The following is a 17461-nucleotide window of genomic DNA, read 5'->3' as shown; positions in this document are numbered from 1 at the left end:
CAGGGGTGGAGCGGCCGCTGCCCGGCGAGCCCCGCCGGCGCCCGGGGGGCGGCCCCGCCGTGAGGAGTTCCCCTCAGGGCCGAAGTCTCCCGCCCGAGTAAGCGCTTCCCTTCCTGGCAATTGCCGTCCGCCAGGCGTGGGGTGCCGAAGGACTGACTGTTTGGGGGCAGGTGCAAGTGTCCCAGAATTCTGCCTGGCCGTTCTCTTGGCACATACCCGTACAGTTGGAATTTGTGTTCATTCTCCACACTTCTTATTGTTTCCCTCACGGCTTTCTGGTTTTAGGTTACAGTTCTAAGTAGTTTCCTTCTTTCTTGCCCTTCCTACCTTTTATCAGACTTCTTGAAAAACAGAGCCATCGATAACGAAACAAACAAACAGTACTTTCTTAAATACTGCCTTTTTTTTTTGTCGTCTGCCTTTATGCATTGTTCTGTGTTTTTCTAGAGCTGCCATCTGGACTGACTGAAATTTGTAAGCTTAGCAGAGGCTAGAGTTTGGTAGAAGCATTAAAGGCAAGTACTGGTTTTACTCCGTTTATCCACTTGTTCCTGTCTCCACCTGCTTCCTTACTTACGGTGCTTCCTTCTGTGCAGTGCTTCTGCAGGAGTTCACAGAACTGTAGCTGTATAATGTGGATGATAAGGCATTTATGTCATGAAACGTACTTGGTAATGTGATTTATTTTATTGCTGTTTAGTAGAATGCATGGAGAAACAGAGACCAATCCTGCTAGTGTCTTTCATGTTTGAAATTAAAATATAGTTGAAATCATGGTTTTTAGCCAAAGAGTTAAGATGCACACCTGGTGGAAGTAGGTGTTGACTTTTTAGAGTCACTTAGACAGTACAACTTTCAAATGTGTCACAAGATTGCTAGGTATAGGAAAATATTTTAGGGAAAATATGTTTTAACTGTTTTAATCTGGTTTTCATGCTCTTGCTTTATGTATGTTAAACATAGAATGTGGTATTAAACATAAAAATGGATAATTTTTTAAAAATAGAAAGTGAAGTTTGAAATGGTGAATGTCACAGATATAAGTGTATGGAAAATATGAGTTTATCCCAAGAGTCTGAGATTACATTAGCGTACCTGACTGCTGGATTTAGACTAGCTGTTAGGAGCAGGTTTGCAAGGCAATCAAAGTTTGTGTGGTGGTTGGTGTTTTGTTTGTTTGTTTTTAATGTAACTGCTTTGTTTATTTTTTTAACTGATTAGTGAAACATTAAAGGGCATTGTTTAGAAGGACCAGAAGTCTCAGTTGATACAATTAACAGCAAATGAGTGGAGAGCAATGCTAGGCAAATTCCTCATTACACAAAGAATTCTTCTTCAAAGGGAATAGTTTGGTTTGAATTATTGGTAAGTGGTTAGGACTCAGTCTAGCATGAAATCCATGTTCATGGTTATGATTATTGGATGTGAGCTTTTACATAGATGGTAGTATCCCTTTCGATTTTATGGGTTTATTGATGTGAGAAAGCTGTTGGAATTTAGTCTGCTCTAGTTAAATTCCTGTAGTTTGAAATAAACTGCAGCCATCTTCGGCTGCCTTTAAGTTATGAAGCTATCTTTAAATTGATTAGGAAGAGATTTGAGCTACTGAGATATAGGATATATAGGATGTGTGTTCATTTAATTATGCAGACTTTAAAATAAAATTAACTTAAAATTTTATTTAGCAGAAACACCATATTTTGTTCATTTTAGTTGTGCTGTATATTCATTAGCAGCACAGAAGAATCTGCTAGAATGATGAAATTTGAGTTCTAGTGTGTATAAAGAGAAGGCAGAAAGGGTATGGATAATTAATGCTTGATTGATTGATGTATGTGGATGAGTTGTTTTACTCTTTGCCTCACTGGAAAATTGTATTATGTATTAGAGAAAAGGGATTCATAGGTAAACAAAAAGCACACAGAAAAAGGGAACTCTTACCTGTATTTAAATTACAAGTCTGTTTCCAAGTACAGAGTTTGTTTATGAATCTGGTTTTGCCACTTTTGGTGGACTTCCCTGGCAGTTCTGACAGCCACCTCATGGGTTCTTAAGGATGTCACATAAGCTTTGCAAGCTAAGGACATGCATTTCCCCAAATGGGGTATGTTTAACCTTGAATTTTACAGACTCTGTTTAACAGCTGTTCTTATAAAAACCAGGGTTATGCTATAATAGCTATTAAATGAATTAATATATTTTCTTAGAACAATTCAGGTTTTTGGTCATGCTTGGTCTATCTGTATCTCCTGTTATAGATAACTTGATGCTTTTTTTTTTTCCCCACTCAGAATTACTGTATTCCTGAAACTTTGTGGATGGCTTTTATCTCTAATACTATCCTTAAGTTACCTCTTTAAATATTTGTTTCTTGTGGAATATGGTAAAGCTTATAAAAATAGTATCATTTGTAAGAGTTAACTACTTTACCTATTTGAGTTTGCTAAACTGCCTTCATTTACCTCAGTTTTTACTGTTAGGTAGTGTCTGGGCTACATCAAAACCAGCGTGTTATCTCTGCCTGTCTAGGGGCGCTAGTCCTGCTTGCAGGCATCTGCCAATTGAAGAGCCTTCTTCTGTTCGAAGTTTAAATAGACTCTTGTTTTATCTTAGAATGTGCTAAAAGAATATGTTTTTTGAAATGAAAGGAAAGAACGGAACGCTTGGTTTGTCTGGCACAGTGAGAAATGTGTCTTATGGGCAAATCTGAGGTTTCTGTCGGTACTGAAGTGTAATTGCTTTTAGGTTCTGTGGCACCAGATGTTTTAACTGTTTGTAATGTGCCATTGGCATGACTTTTGCCTTGTGGACGGAAGTATTATTTAAACACATTTTGACTGTATTAATGGTCATTTTCAGGTTTATGTGCAAATAGACAGCTGAGCTTTTGCTCTTGAGCTCAGTTACACATTTGATGTATTTCAAATGCTAAGTTTCTCCACATCATTTCACTTAAGTCCTGCTTTCAGCTGGAATCTTATAGCCAACAGTTGATGAGCAGTTTCGAAAAGTCCTGTTAGCTGTAAGTTTCTGGACTATAAAGTTGTTTTTTTACAGTACAGGTAAATGTTCAGCTTTGTGCCTGTGCTTGAAGTTGAGTGTTGGCAAGTTTCCTCCAGCAGCATGCTTGGTCTGTACTAGTTCTACTGCAAACATTTTAGTGCAGGGAGGGTATGGATATTAAGCCTCAGTCTGGGCTCTGTGCTGTATGAACTTGCTTCTTGGAAGAGTACTTTACAACCTGGGGAAAAAAGTTGGCTTTCAAATACCACTGTCTTGAAGTTTTGAGAGTAGGGAATAACTCTGCTCTGCGAGTTATAGTATTCTTCTGTATCAATTTGTATATGGCAGAAGACGTTTGTCTTTCCAAATGGTTGAGATGGTTTGACTTCATAGCCATTGATAGAATTTTCTTCTCTGCGCTTTCTATGGGTCTGGTTCTGGAAAGCTGTGTTTTATTTAATATTAAAGTGCTTTCATTGAACTTTAGGGAATTGTTGAAATGAAATGAACAGGTAAATCTTTTCCCTGATATCATAAATGTAATAAAAAGGTTTTCTTTCAGTTAAATTTAATTTAGAGTTTCTCTAGGATTTTATTGGTACTTCATATAAGCAAGTTCTGCACTCCATTTCTCTCCTATACACTAATATTTTTGTATTTGTAACAAGTTCTACTGTTTGATTTCAATTGAATTCTCATTTCAACAAGTTGCTAACTGTAGATCATTGAAATTTTTTTTTTAGAAGAGATTATGCTGGGAATCATGAACAGCAATAATTTCGTAGTACTCCCAGGCTCAAAAACTGGAACCTCAGTGAGATTAAAAGCAAAGTAAGTGCATTTTATCTGATTGTGATAAAGATATTTTTTCATCATTTTTAGTAAGTTTTAGTGCAACATTAAGTAGAAGACCTTATTTGTGTGAGAGTAAGAAGAATCACAATGCGTGTCTTTGCTAGTATTTTAGCTATGCTTTTATTCTTAAGCCATCCTTTACTTAGGCTTTAATCTACTTTCTGAGTAAGTTACAAGCCTTATAACTATGTATCTAACATATATACTTTGTAAGCAAACAATACCAAAGGATTCAATGGAATACTTTATTTTAATGTAGTTAGACAACAAACCTTTCCGAACACAGAAACGGTTGTGTCAGTTATGTCGGCCACTCTAGAGCTTATATTGGAGTAGCCCTATCACTGTCAGCATAGCCCTCTGTAATAAGAGATTCTTGGGTCCTTGAAGTTTGCACCTGACCTGCCATAAATTTTCCAGAACAGCTCTCAGTCTTGCTGGGAGATAGAAGGGTGAAGTGCCTTTAATGACAAATTTTTCAGCTTTTTTGTTCTTGTTGCTTTAAACCTTTTCAGGTACCTTACTGTCTTTCATGTAATTTCTAATGCATATTTTACTACTTTAACTTCTCCAGAACTGTCAGAGAATTGCAGTTGGAGAAAGTGCGGTTAGAAACAGAAAACAAAGAGATGGAGAAGAAATTATGGCAACTGCAGTCAAACATGAGCAGAGAAAAAGAAGAAAGAAAGTAGGTTAAATTTTTGTTTCAAAAAAGGAATCCAGTGAGGTGCTCTCTCCACACCTCCCCCTGCCCCAGATGGATCTCTTGCAAAGTTTGGAATTCACAATAGTGTTCAGTCTCCTCTCCCCATGTTTCTTCACAGTAATAAACTTGATACGCTATGACTTTCTTATTTTCGAACTCCCATGTGATTTTTTTTTTAAGAAGTAAACTAACAAATCCTTCCTGGCAGAGAGATTCCTTCAGGACCAGTGATCCCTTTTCCTCATTCCTTCTTCTCCCTTTCCCCCCTGTCCAATTAGATTTGTCACCTAAGTTTTAAAGCAGAAGACAGAAAGTAGTTTCTCTTGCACTATTTCAGTCTTATTTCTGACACTTCTAAAGAGGATGCTGTTCTTAATATCGCTTTGATCCTGTTTTGCGTTCAGCTGTGTAGCTTTTCAGGCATTTTCTGCATGATGGAAACCATGACTTGGAAAGAAGCATAACATAACGAAGCAAGCCTAGGGTGGGAGTTAAAATCTCAGCTCTGTTACTGGCTCGCTCTGAATGTTAACAAATCTCTGCAACATCTGCTTCCTTTTCTTTGTACTTCTGCCTGACGTATTTTGTCACTGGTGATACAAGTGCCTTGCATACCTTAGCGCCTCAGTATTGGTTGTGCTAGGGACTTGCTGTTTGCAGCTCTGTAAACTCTTGCTTGAGCTGTTGAGGCAGTGTTTTCCAGATTGTATTGGCACCTTTTCCCCAATATTGTGCTCATGCAGTTGTTCTGGTGTTGTTCTTATGACCTTGTACCTGCAAAACCTGATAGTTGTCTTATGGTGAATTCAAATGACAGGAATCATTGTCATTTGCACCACTGGTAGGGAAATCATCCCTCTTCGCTCCTACACGTTTTCCTTACCCTGTGTTATGTATGCTTTAGTTTGTTTTGCACTATGTTTGGTTTTCCGTAAAACAGAGTAGATTAGTCATTTGAATACTTGATCAATATTATGCAATATCGTTTTATGCAGTGTACTAAAACTGAAAATCACTGTTTAATCTCCCCTAGTCTTAAATTCTTTCTTGCTATCTTCCATGTTCATCATAGCAGTCGATTTTTAAACTGTTATTAACTTAAATCTTAATTGCAGGTAAGTGTTCCTGGCCTATTAAAAGATGCTGCATTTTAGCTGTGCTGCATGAATGCCCTAGAGTAAACTGGGACTATGAAAACTTATCTATAAATGTGCTTTTGTTACATTTTTATTCTTCTAAAACCAACCTTAGAGAATTGATGGTTTTTTATTGCATTTAAAACCAGACTGATTTGATGGTGTAAAAAGAAATGCTTTCTTATACATTTGATATTTTTACTACTATTAAAGTAGATATGAAGTAAGTTCCGATGGAAGGGAAGTGTTTGTGTTTTGGGGAACTGATGATCCTATAGAAAAGTATTTTATTTTTGTGATGCTCTGTTCTTATTTAAAAACCTGAAGGAAAAGCTTTATGCTTTTCTTGCTTACAGAAGACATAATTTGTAAGTTCTTTCTTGCTCTTGGTTCATAGGAAATCTAGTGGATATCATTGGAAATCTGGACGGGCAGGACCGATGACCATCCAAGCTCGAGTTTTGTCACAAAGCAAACAAAACAATAATAAGGTAGGTAACTATTGGTATATTTGAAGGTAAAGCTATTTAAAACAAAACAAGATTTAGAACATTTATGCTGTGAAACTTAAGAATTTTAAATACTGCAAAAATAAAAGGTTAAGCACCTTCTGAGTTAAATTTCTGACTGTTTATTTTTCCGTGCCAAGCTTATGTTTGCTTTTGAGCTGGAGGAACATCAAGTTCTGTCTGGTGATTTGGTTTTTTTTAATTGCAGTAGATAGCAAATTATCATTGGTTCAACAGATTTAGTATTGTAAGTGTCTAATTTGGAAGTGATGGAAGTCACCATGAGCCTGTCTTTCAGATTAATTAGGCCTTGTCTTAACGTCCGTTATGAATCTGAAATACAAGGTTTCATGTGAGGTTTTGAGTACAAGTTCTCTATCTTCATAGATAAAAGCTATGAAAAAGGCACACCACATTCAAAAAAAAGCAGTTAAGGTTTTGGTTTTTTTTAACTCGGTCATTGTGAAATGACATCTGCATTCACAGTAGACCTCCCATATAACTCTGTGGTTTATTCTTTTTTTTTTTGTCCTATAATCTTTCTTAGGATGCTTCTGCATTTCTTTCAGTAAATACAGAAGGAGACTGAGAACCCAGCTTGCCATTTGATCCACAGTAGCTGGAAAAGTGCTGCATTCATCTCCTGAGGAGTGATGCTAGTTGGTCAAGTGTGTGTTACATAGACCTTTAAAGCATTCTCTTGGACAGGGACTGGACTCAGTCCATTCTCTTGGACAGAAGCTGAATGCTTCTGAGTGTTTTCAATTGTGGATTCGGTTTAGCAATTGGCTTTTGCTTCATGGTATTCTTGCTCAGACCTAAAAGGAGAGATGTAGCACTTCCCTGCAAAGTAATTGAAAAATTTTTCTTTTTATTATGTACACAATGGGGTATTTTCCCCTTATTTCCTTTTGGAAGCTATTAGAGCTATTTTTCTCAAAATCAAAATATATTAAGAATCAGGCAGTCGTATGGGAGTGGTAAAAGCTGGTCAAATGTGTAAGTAGCTGAAGACTGGACCTTGTAGGGAGTGTTATCACTTCCAACTGTAATAACCTAGTCTTAACATTTTATTCTCTGGTGAAATAAATTCATCTTTTTAATAGCTTAGACTCTTGTCCTTGAGGCTTTATACATCATGGAAGCAAGCATTAGGTGTATCTGTCATTGAATAAAGTTCACAAGTGCTGTTAAAATTGTGATAAAAGAGACCATGTTCTTTACTTGTTCCATGGATTAGTATGAAAAATCTGCAGGGGATCCCCAAGTCCAAACTAATTCGCCTTAGAAATACTTCCTCATTCCTTTGGCAGACATTGATGTGTTTGGAGAGGCATGTGAATTGGACTGAGCAGGATGTAAGAAGAGATTTCCCTTATGATTTTTTTCTGGAAGCCGTGTTATGTACTTATTACTGTTGAAATGAGAGCTGTTAATTAAGACAGACCGTTTGAAACAGACTGAAATAAAGCTTATACAAGTCTGAAGAGAAAGGCAGACAATGACAACTTCTGACTAAGCCATCGCAGTTGCTATTTGAAGTCTTTTGAAGCAGCAGCAGTTTGGTGTGAAAGTCTTCTCAGCCAACACAGTCAATTTCAAGAAAATTGCCTACTTGCATGTGAGTAGAAGAGTATCAGAATGGAAAGGTTTTCATAACCCACCTCTTTCTCTTTCTTCTTCTCTGAGACAAGTGGCTCAGAGCTGTTACTACTTCAAAGACTTCAGATTTCAGCTGTGATGGGTAAGGAGAAGCGTGGGGCAGAATTTTCAAAAGGGCAAGATTAAAATGCCTGCTGATGCTTAAGAGTGGGGGGGGAAGTAAAGGTGCAGTGTGGGCTCTGTTTACAGGGAAAAACTGAGGAGCAAAAATGTTGAAAATTATTAGTTACAGGGTTGCTAGGTCATGGAAGGGTAATGAAGAGAAACAGAAGGAAAACCAACTAACACCTCCCTAGACTGGAACACTCTATAGGTAGACAGCCAGTGACAGGACAAGGGGCAATGGGAGCAAGCTGGAGCATAGGAGGTTCAACCTGAACATGAGGAAAAACTTTTCTACTGTAAGGGTGACAGAGGCTGGGACCAGGCTGCCCAGAGAGGTTGTGGAGTCTCCTTCTCTGCAGACATTCAAAACCCGCCTGGATGTGTTCCTGTGTGACCTGGTCTGGGTGATCCTGCTCTGGCAGGGGGGTTGGACTGGATGAGCTTTCGAGGTCCCTTCCAACTCCTGATATTCTGTGATTCTGTGGTATATGCACTGATTGTATGTGCTGTAGACTTCATTGCTTGACTTTTGAGCCTGTGTCAATAGTTACAAAAGTCGTGCAGGTCTGTGCTTGTGGAAAACATGTGCTTAATGGCTGTCATGAGCAATACATGGAGTTTTCTTTTTAAATACATGCTTAGTTATTTTCCTGGGAACAGTAACATTTTAATTCTATGAAAGTTATGCTTTCATTCATTTTCATTAGCACCTTAGGTTCTTTTTCATATTCATACTCCAGTACCTTAGTGTTTATAGATATATATGTAAATATTCTTCCATATAGGTTTCTTCAGGAAAAGTGAAGTTGCAGATACTCAAAGAACAAATCCAAGGTAAAGACATCTTTGTTAACTGAATAAAAACTCCCAAACTTCTGATAAAGTACCTGGTTTTTGGAAGTTGCTGCAGTTAAGTATTAAAGAAGCCAGAAACTGAGACTGAAGTACTGGCTTTGTGTTTGTTTTTTTCTGTGGTGGTGGTTTTTTTTTGTTTTTGTTTTGTTTTGTTTTTCTTTTGTTGTTGTTTTTTGTTTGTTTTTTTGTTTGGTTTTGTTTTGTTTTCCCCAGAGCCAGTGAAAGAACCATTTAAGCAAGGAATGGCAAATGCTGTGTCTCATGTGAAACCTGAAGCAAAGAGGGTAGCACGTGGACCATGTGAAATTAAGAGTGCGCTGCTGGTAAGTAAATGGCTTAAAAAGTTCTCTATAGCAACAGCATATAATATGTCTATATATATAGTAGCTTTCTCTAGCAGTTTATAGACATGTGTATATTATATAGGATAGTGTGTTGTAAAATGAATTACCTTGGGTTTGTCCAGACTGCAAGCTTTGCGAGGTCTGCACAGATAAGCCGTCTGACCTGGAATTCACTTCCAGGCTCCTTCATGAAGAGACCTATACATGGAAATACATACTGCATGCCTAAAACTCAAGTGCAGGTCTAAATACTGCTTTAGCTTTCTGCATGTTAGCTTTTCTGTACAATGCAAATGTGTTACAGTCTATGGAAGTCATCGAACTACGTGCCTCTGCTCTTCTGTAAAAAGGAATCATTTTGATGACAGTATTGCTACTTTGAAATGAGCTCCTTGACTTCATCGTTTCAATTTTTAGCCTTAGCTGTTCTGATGAATTGAAGATTTTTTTAGTACCTGATTTTTGCAGTTTTTTCTGCTCAGAAAAACAGTACTTATCTAAGATGGTCAGCTTGAGGTGCCATATTGCCTGTTAGATGTGCAGCAACTTAAAAAGAGGAAAAAATTACTTACATATTTGAGATTAATTTGATCATACTTTATTTAAATATCTTAATCTTGCTGAAATTGAAATTATAGGTTGTTTTCCAAAATATATTGGTGATACCTGCTTTATTTCCAGGATTTCCCACTGTGATAATTAGTGTGCATAAGGTAAAGGGAGGTTTTATATGCTGATCTCCCTGAATGTCAAGAAAACAGATTAAATGGTTCTGTTATCAGAACTGTTACCTGTTCTTTAACAGAGTTTCTTAATTCTTAATTCTCTCACATTCTTAATGCTGACTGCTTTCTCAGCTGACGCTTGCTGTCTATGTTAGAGTGGAAATTAGTATTATCAAGTATGAGGTGATTTATATTTTATAGAGAGATTTTGCATTTTAGCAAGTGTAAATAGGAAACCTAGCTTCCCAAATACGATATAGCCTCGCACTATCGGATTTTTGAAGTAACTTGTGCAAATAGAGTAGTTCCATTTTTGAATGAGAAAATAGCTTCTATTCTAAGAAAGAGTGGGGCCGCGACGCGCTGCGGCGGGGGCTGCATGGCCGGGGTGCGCCGCCAGGCGGCGCTGTGTCCTCATCGGCCGCTCCCCGCGCAGGGGAGCTTCCCAAATACGATATAGCCTCGCACTATCGGATTTTTGAAGTAACTTGTGCAAATAGAGTAGTTCCATTTTTGAATGAGAAAATAGCTTCTATTCTAAGAAAGAGTGGGGCCGCGACGCGCTGCGGCGGGGGCTGCATGGCCGGGGTGCGCCGCCAGGCGGCGCTGTGTCCTCATCGGCCGCTCCCCGCGCAGGGGGAGGCCCCGGCCAGTCCCCGCGCCCCCCGGCCGCTGCTTCTGCTCCGTTCACGTCTGGCGCGGCCGCTTCTTCTCCTCCTCACGTGGGGAGTGATGGGGAAGCTGGAAATCGTTTCTTCTATGATGAACTACTCCTTAACGCCCCCCACCCTTCAGTTTAGATGAAGCTGTACTGAAGCATCTCCAGTATGAGGAAAAGCTGAAAGTTAGGTCTGTTCAGCTGGGAGAAGAGACTGAGGGGCGTGTCATTAATGCTTATAAATATCTAAAGGGTGGAGGTCAGGAGGACAGAACCAGACTCTTCTTGGTTGTGCCCTGTGACAGGACGAGGGGCAATGATCATGAACTGGAACACAGGAGGTTCAACTTGAAACATGAGGAAAACCTTCTTACTGTGAGGGTGACAGCACTGGAACCTCAGAGAGATTGTGGAGTCTCCTTCTTTGGAGACATTCAAAACCCACCTGGACGTGTTCCTGTGTGATCTTCTCTGGGTGATCCTGCTCTAGTAGGGAGATTGGACTGGATGATCTTCAGAGGTCCCTTCCAACCCCAACCAGTCTGTGATTCTGTGATTCTAAGGACTTAATTCTTGATCCCAGAACATTTTCTAGATCATGAATAGCACTTGTGAGCTCGGGACAATGTGGACTAATAATAAGACATTGTTGTAAAACTGCTTAGGTTACAATGAAATTACTCTCACCCTATCACATGTGAATTTCTTATTAAGTAAAAATTATTTCAGTTAAAATAAGTTTTCATAGAAGCAAATAGCACAGCTTTCTTATTGCAATACTTATTAAAAAAAATTGTGCTGTGTTTTCTTGTGCCTTGATGAGTGTTATAGTTAGACACACCTCACGGAAAACTGAGTTAAATTGAACCAATGTTAGTATTACATGGTTGGAAATATGTAACAGATTGCTAGGTTAGGAGATTTTTACACAGGCTCTTTGGAATATTGTTGTTGGTATATTGTTTGAGACTTTTCCAAGTGAATGTTAAGTAATTTAGAAAAAAAAATTAAGTACTAAAAATAGCCAGAGGTGTTTTTTTCTTTGTCAAGAACAATTACATACCCTTGTGAGTATATTGAACAGTCTATGTTACTTGTAATTTAAATATAATTACATGTAAGCTTTAAACTCTCAATTCCTACTTATAGTTATGTCTGTTCTGTCAGATACCACATTCAGAATTCCTGATTCTTTTGTACCTGGATTCTACTCACAAAGGAATAAACTGTGATGAAAGTATAATGTTATACAGTACAACAGAGACTTAAATTGTGTGTAATTTTATTATTCTGCACAGTAGCTCAGTTTCTAGCGTACAACTTTGTCGCATATCTGTTATGAAACAATAAAAAAATTATAATTTTATAATTACAGTAGTAAAGGTTCCTCCTAGAATTATTGTGTAACACTTAACTGTAATAAACTTAAGTTTCTCATGCATTATATTTGATTGCAGTTCATAAATGGGTTGTAGAAACCTTTTCTGGACCAAATTGTACCTGCATTTTGGATTTTATCTTTTGGAAAAACCCACTGTTTTTGTTCTCCTAAGGTTATTCCAATTTTGATTTTGAGAAATGCCATGATTTACTTTTTAAAAATCTATTTTTCAAACCTATATTTTGCTTGTTTTCATTTTTTTTTTTCATTCCTGCGTTAATGATAACTTCTTTATAGCTGGACTTAACGAATCGAAGAGAAGCCATGTCAGGACCGTTTTATAGAAAAAATGTTTGGATTAATACGTCATTGTTATGATTATAAAGAATCAAAGTTATTTTGTTGTGAAACATAAATATAGAAAATGAAGATAGGTTCTTGATTAAGTGTAAGTTGATTCAACTATTTTAGTTCTACCAACAGAGGTTTTCCTGAAGGCAGATTTTACTTTTTGATGATGTGACTGAATATGTCATTCTGTTATCCTGATGTTGGGGGAAAAAAAGAATTGCTGTCAATTATGGATGATTATAGACTATTGGGATTGAGGAACAAGGCACAGCACACGTGTTCATACAGTCGAGTTTGAATCGTACTCATCCTGCATGGCAGTATGAGAATCAGAGGCAGACTGGATAAGGAAAAGGTTACCGCTGTTTGAAGCTGTTAGTGTCCCTGCATGTGCACTGGTGTGCCACAAGGATCATTTAATGTGCAACTTGCTGGGTCAGTTATAGTATGTTCTAGTTTTGCAATGGCTGCTTGGCATCTTTGATTATTTCTGCCTGTAACTTTACTGCTCTTGTGCTTTTGTGGTAAGAATATGTGCCTTACATGAGGATTTTATGGACAAAGGATCTTTTCTTCTGGTCTTTCTCTACGCATAGGGAGGAGATATAGGGAATGGATGAACATGAAATAATTTCTGCTTTTGCTTGATTATCATTCAAGAGTCGACAATCAAAACTTCATTATTACATTTCCCCAGTCATTTCCTTAGTTCTAGTGAAGGCTGCTAACCAGTCAAGTCCCAGTGTGAGTAAAACCGTGACTATCCTTCTGTAGTTACGTCCAGTCAAACTCATCTGGTTCTTTGTAGTTTGGACTTTCCTATACTATTTTTTGTGTGTGAGCGAGTATTCTAGTTAGTTCCTTAAATGAACATTTTCCTCTTGTTGACCTCTACAGAAGTGCTTCTGTTTACTGTGAAGCTTCAGTAAGCAGAACTTCATTAGTCAAGTCCATAGCTCATAAATTGGTTTAAATGATATGTACTGCATAGAACACCTCACTTAATCTGTCCTGTGTCACACCTAGCAGCATATTCAGATTTTGAATTTTTGCTCATGTATTTGCAAACTATTGATTGTTGAAATTATGAGGTGTTTACGTCACCATCACTCTTCATATGTGGTTCCCTACCTGCTTTTAATATGCTGTTTGGTGGAATGTTTGAGTATGTTTATAGTAAATTAATGGATTTATAATATTTCATTTACAGACAGAAGCCAATAGACATGTTGGAAAATTGGAAGTCATTGATCACTTCAACAAGGAAGTAAATCTGAATGAATCAAAAATGAATCATAAGCAGAAGAAAGTAAATAGCAAGCATCAAGTCACATCAGACAAGTTTTCATCTCTCCTGGCATCGGTAGGCAGTGCTGAGGTAGTGTACAGTTTGGAAACAAAAAAATATTATTTGTGTTTAGGACAGTTTAGGTAGAGTGGCCTTAGGTTTTTCTGCAGTGTGCCAGGTGAGGGATCAGGCTATCAGACTGGCAAAGCTCATTGACCCCTGTTTATGTCTGCATGGGATATCCATCCTATACATGGGGTGTGGGCTATCCATGGTGACTGCTTTCTGCCTAGTAAAAACTTTTAAGTTATATGTTTGTTTTGTGTGCTTATACAAACTTTTTTTATTTTCCTATTTTGCTCTTGATAGAACATTGCAATTTGTTAGCAAAACCACATAAAAATGGAGTAATCTTGATTGGCAGCGTAGCTAGACTAAGGCTGGAAAACAGGGTGCTGCATTTCCATAGTCAGTACTAAAAATGTTGTTGCTATTATGTGTAACTGGGGAGAGGGTTGTCTTCAGAAGTGCTGTATTAATTATGTTGTGGTATTGATTAGGAACTGTCCTCAGAACCAACCTGTACAAGCCTTGAAAATCGGGACAAAGGTTTGTTACTAAATGGTGTATTTAATGAGGAGAAATCTGCAAAGTCTTTTCAGGAAGCTTTGATTCAGTGGAGAAGAGGTAATTGTGGTCACAGAGAAGAACTGCATGTCAGTGAGGTACTGTCAGGTATGCTTTTTTCAATTTAATTGTGTTTTAAAAACATTAGGAGTCATTTTGGTGAGCTAGCAGGTTTTTGACTAGTGAAGGTAGATGTTCTATTAGAATAGTAAGTGTCTCTTCTTCAGTTCTCTCTCTGTATTCCTTTATAAATTAACAACAACCTCTGAAGTTTTTTTTAAAAACCTGCAGATCAGTATTTTATCCCAATTCTTACAACAAACTGTGCTCATGACCAGGTTGTTTAGCTTGTGTGCCTGTACTTTTCTATGGCATTGCTTCTCACATGAGACTTTAATAAGAATAATAATGCCAAAGCAAAGTCACAGCTTTTAGCTGAGACAAGGAATGTGCTTGGCTCAGGATTTCGTATGTTGTATCAAAGTACATTTTCTGCTTGCCTTCCACGGGCTCTTAATATTTCTTTGTTCCAGAAAAAAGATGCAATCAGTTGAAGTATGCATAGAAAAATCTGAGAAAACCCTTTTGATTGGATTTGTGCAAACTAGTCCCTTTCCTCTAGTCTGTGTTCAGTTTTGTGTATTTTGGTACAAATATTATTATATTGATTTCTCCTGTTTTTTACTTTTTTTCCCTTCCCTTCTTTCCATTGAGATGGTGGGATTTATCTGTGGAGTCATGGATTACCCCCACTTTCCCTCTCACCCACCATGTAGTGGCCTTCCTTTATGTGAGAAGCTGTAATAAATGAGGTTTTACTGGCTACCTCCACAGCTGCCTGTTATGTAAATGTAATACTGCTGCCCATGTAAATTTTGGAATCATGCGAAGGCTTAGCTAAGCATAGAATGACATTCATTCAAAAATCATGTAGTTAACCAGCAAGTTGATAAATCTGAATAGCTGTATGTGTATCTTTTAATAATTCTGATAGAATCTGTGGGAAATCATGAGGTACAGACCAGTCTTACTGTTACGAAGGAACCTATCCAAATTGAATTCGGGAAGGATGGCCTGACCTACGTGGAGAAACTCTTGCTTAAGAAATTCAGAAGGTATTGTTGAATATCATTGCTGGTACTAATAAAAGAAGCCAGAACTACTTAATAGCATTAACAAAAAGTCCATTGAAACTTTTTAAATATTAAATATGTTATCCAGAGTTAAGGTGACTGTATACAGAGTGCTTTATTTTAATAAAATAACCATTCTAATCAAACTTAATATTACAGAATTGCTGCAGAGGGAGTATTTGGAAGGATTCTCTTTGCTATCAGTTTGTTGTGGTATTTGAAGACTGGTAGTCTTTCAAGACTGATACTTGGCTGCTTGATTTTGGGCATTTGCTACAGGAGTTTTACGGAGAAAAGGAAGTGCAACCTTCAGGAGAGTTTTATAAATTACATTACAGAGTTGTTTTGTTGGTCTCTGAGGTGTGAGGTCATCTCAGTGAAATTAGGAAAAGTTGCTGCTTTTCAGCAACAGCGAATACTGCTGCAGTAAATAGTGTGGTGTTTTGTTGTCTTTTTCAATGACTGTGATATTAAAGAAGGATGACTTTTTGAGTTTGATTTATTTTCCTTTTTTAGAACTCCTGTTGACAGAATTTCTGGTAGTTGCATTCAAGATTTAAGGCCTGTGCAAACCAGGAGTGCACATCAGGCTGTGACTGGAGAAGGAGATGATGATGATGATGATGATGATGTTGATGACGACGACCTAACAGGTGTCATATATTTCTGTTTATGTAATCTATTAGATACTTTTTTCTTGGGATTTTTTTTTACATGGTTGCTGAGCAGTTACATACTTAAGTAGTTTCTGCTTAAAGAAAGTAACAATAATGAAAGGAGAGATTTATGGTATTTCAAAATAAATAAGAACTTTGTATAAGTGAATCTTGAACAGGAAAAAATGAAATGCGTCGAATTAACTATATTTTGTAGTTGAAGATGTGAGGAGATATTGGACATCTGTGTTTAGAGAGACAGTACCCAACATTAGTTCTGAGAGTGCAGAGTCCTCTTTGAAAATTGAGTTCCTTGATGATGTAAGTATGTAACAAAGTATTTAATGAATCTTCACAGTGATATGACGTGATTTGTTTAAAAGTTGGTCTGTTAAATATTTAAAGTAGCAACAGTTAAATAATTGCTAAATATATATATATATTGGTACATTATTTATCTTTTCCATACAGATATGGAAAATTTATCTTTCCAAAGGTTCCCTGTAATTTTTTCGTGTTGTGTCCAGGGACCTTTACTATATAGGAATGATACAAAAATAAAATCTGCAGACTTTTAATTGCTTGAGTTAATGTTTGTTTGAATTTTAATCTATTACTGAATATGGGGTTTTTTTTTGTTTGCTTTGTTTAATTGGTCTTATGGCAAGGACTCGGAAGAATCATCTGACTTTTTCGGGATGGAAGCTGGGGCTATGAGAATGAATAAGCACAGAAAAAGTGAACCACTGAAGCAGTATGAAAGGTACAAGAAATGCAGAGATTATTTGGAAGAGAAAAGGGAATAATCCTGTCTTCTGATTTAGTTACATTCCTAAGAAACATCTTCTCATCCTTGTGCAAAACATCTGCAGCAGTGTCATGACGCTTAGTTACTGCTTTCCCTTCCTTTGCATTTCTTTCAAGATCCTGTCTGTGATTGCTGTTTTTTGTCCTTGAAAGTTTTAATTTGAACAACCTAATGATTTGATGACTAGTTTGTAAGACAGTCTAAGAACATTTTGGCAGTTAACAGGCATATGACACGTTTACCATTAAAGTTAGCGAACAGTAAGTTTGTCAGTGAGCCACAAAGGTACATTAATTGCCTGTAACTAGAGAGATGTCACTTTGAAATGTCTTTATTTTGTTTGATTGATCACTCCAATATTAAACCATGTAAGATACATTTCTTTGTATGTATATGCTCTGAATTACAGATAGAATTTCTCTTTTGTATGCGTTTGTCTCAGTAGGAGCAGGGACTAGCATACAGGCAAGTCTGTAATTGATCAGTGTGGTGTACTTTTAAGATACTCTCACTCAACTGATCTTGTAATTCCAGGCAAAACTAAGAGTCCTAATAAAAATGATAGAAGTGCAGCTCTTCTGATCTGCCAAAATTTATTCATGATTAGATGTGATCTGTTTTGTTATGTTGTATTCTTCTGGTCTTTCCTCCTCCCTCTG

General features: G+C 37.3%; 1 protein-coding gene across 1 annotated transcript in view; it reads left to right on the top strand.

Annotated features, from left to right (window-relative positions):
• Nucleotides 1-3766: 3766 nt before the first annotated feature.
• Nucleotides 3767-17461, top strand: part of ZBBX (zinc finger, B-box domain containing) — a 21014-nt gene continuing 7319 nt past the window's right edge. Inside the window, exons 1-12 of the mRNA XM_010186110.1 lie at nt 3767-3834; nt 4433-4546; nt 6098-6191; nt 8762-8810; nt 9045-9154; nt 13501-13668; nt 14139-14313; nt 15200-15320; nt 15855-15991; nt 16212-16315; nt 16651-16757; nt 17028-17062. Coding sequence (XP_010184412.1) covers nt 3767-3834; nt 4433-4546; nt 6098-6191; nt 8762-8810; nt 9045-9154; nt 13501-13668; nt 14139-14313; nt 15200-15320; nt 15855-15991; nt 16212-16315; nt 16651-16757; nt 17028-17062 — 1282 coding nt within the window. The remainder of the gene's footprint in view (nt 3835-4432; nt 4547-6097; nt 6192-8761; nt 8811-9044; nt 9155-13500; nt 13669-14138; nt 14314-15199; nt 15321-15854; nt 15992-16211; nt 16316-16650; nt 16758-17027; nt 17063-17461) is intronic.

This window comes from Mesitornis unicolor, unplaced genomic scaffold, assembly GCF_000695765.1.
Source record: "Mesitornis unicolor isolate BGI_N332 unplaced genomic scaffold, ASM69576v1 scaffold34866, whole genome shotgun sequence".
NCBI classification, from domain to species: domain Eukaryota; kingdom Metazoa; phylum Chordata; class Aves; order Mesitornithiformes; family Mesitornithidae; genus Mesitornis; species Mesitornis unicolor.
The sequence above is the reverse complement of the archived record's forward strand: the minus strand, read 5'-3'. Positions and strand labels throughout refer to the sequence as shown.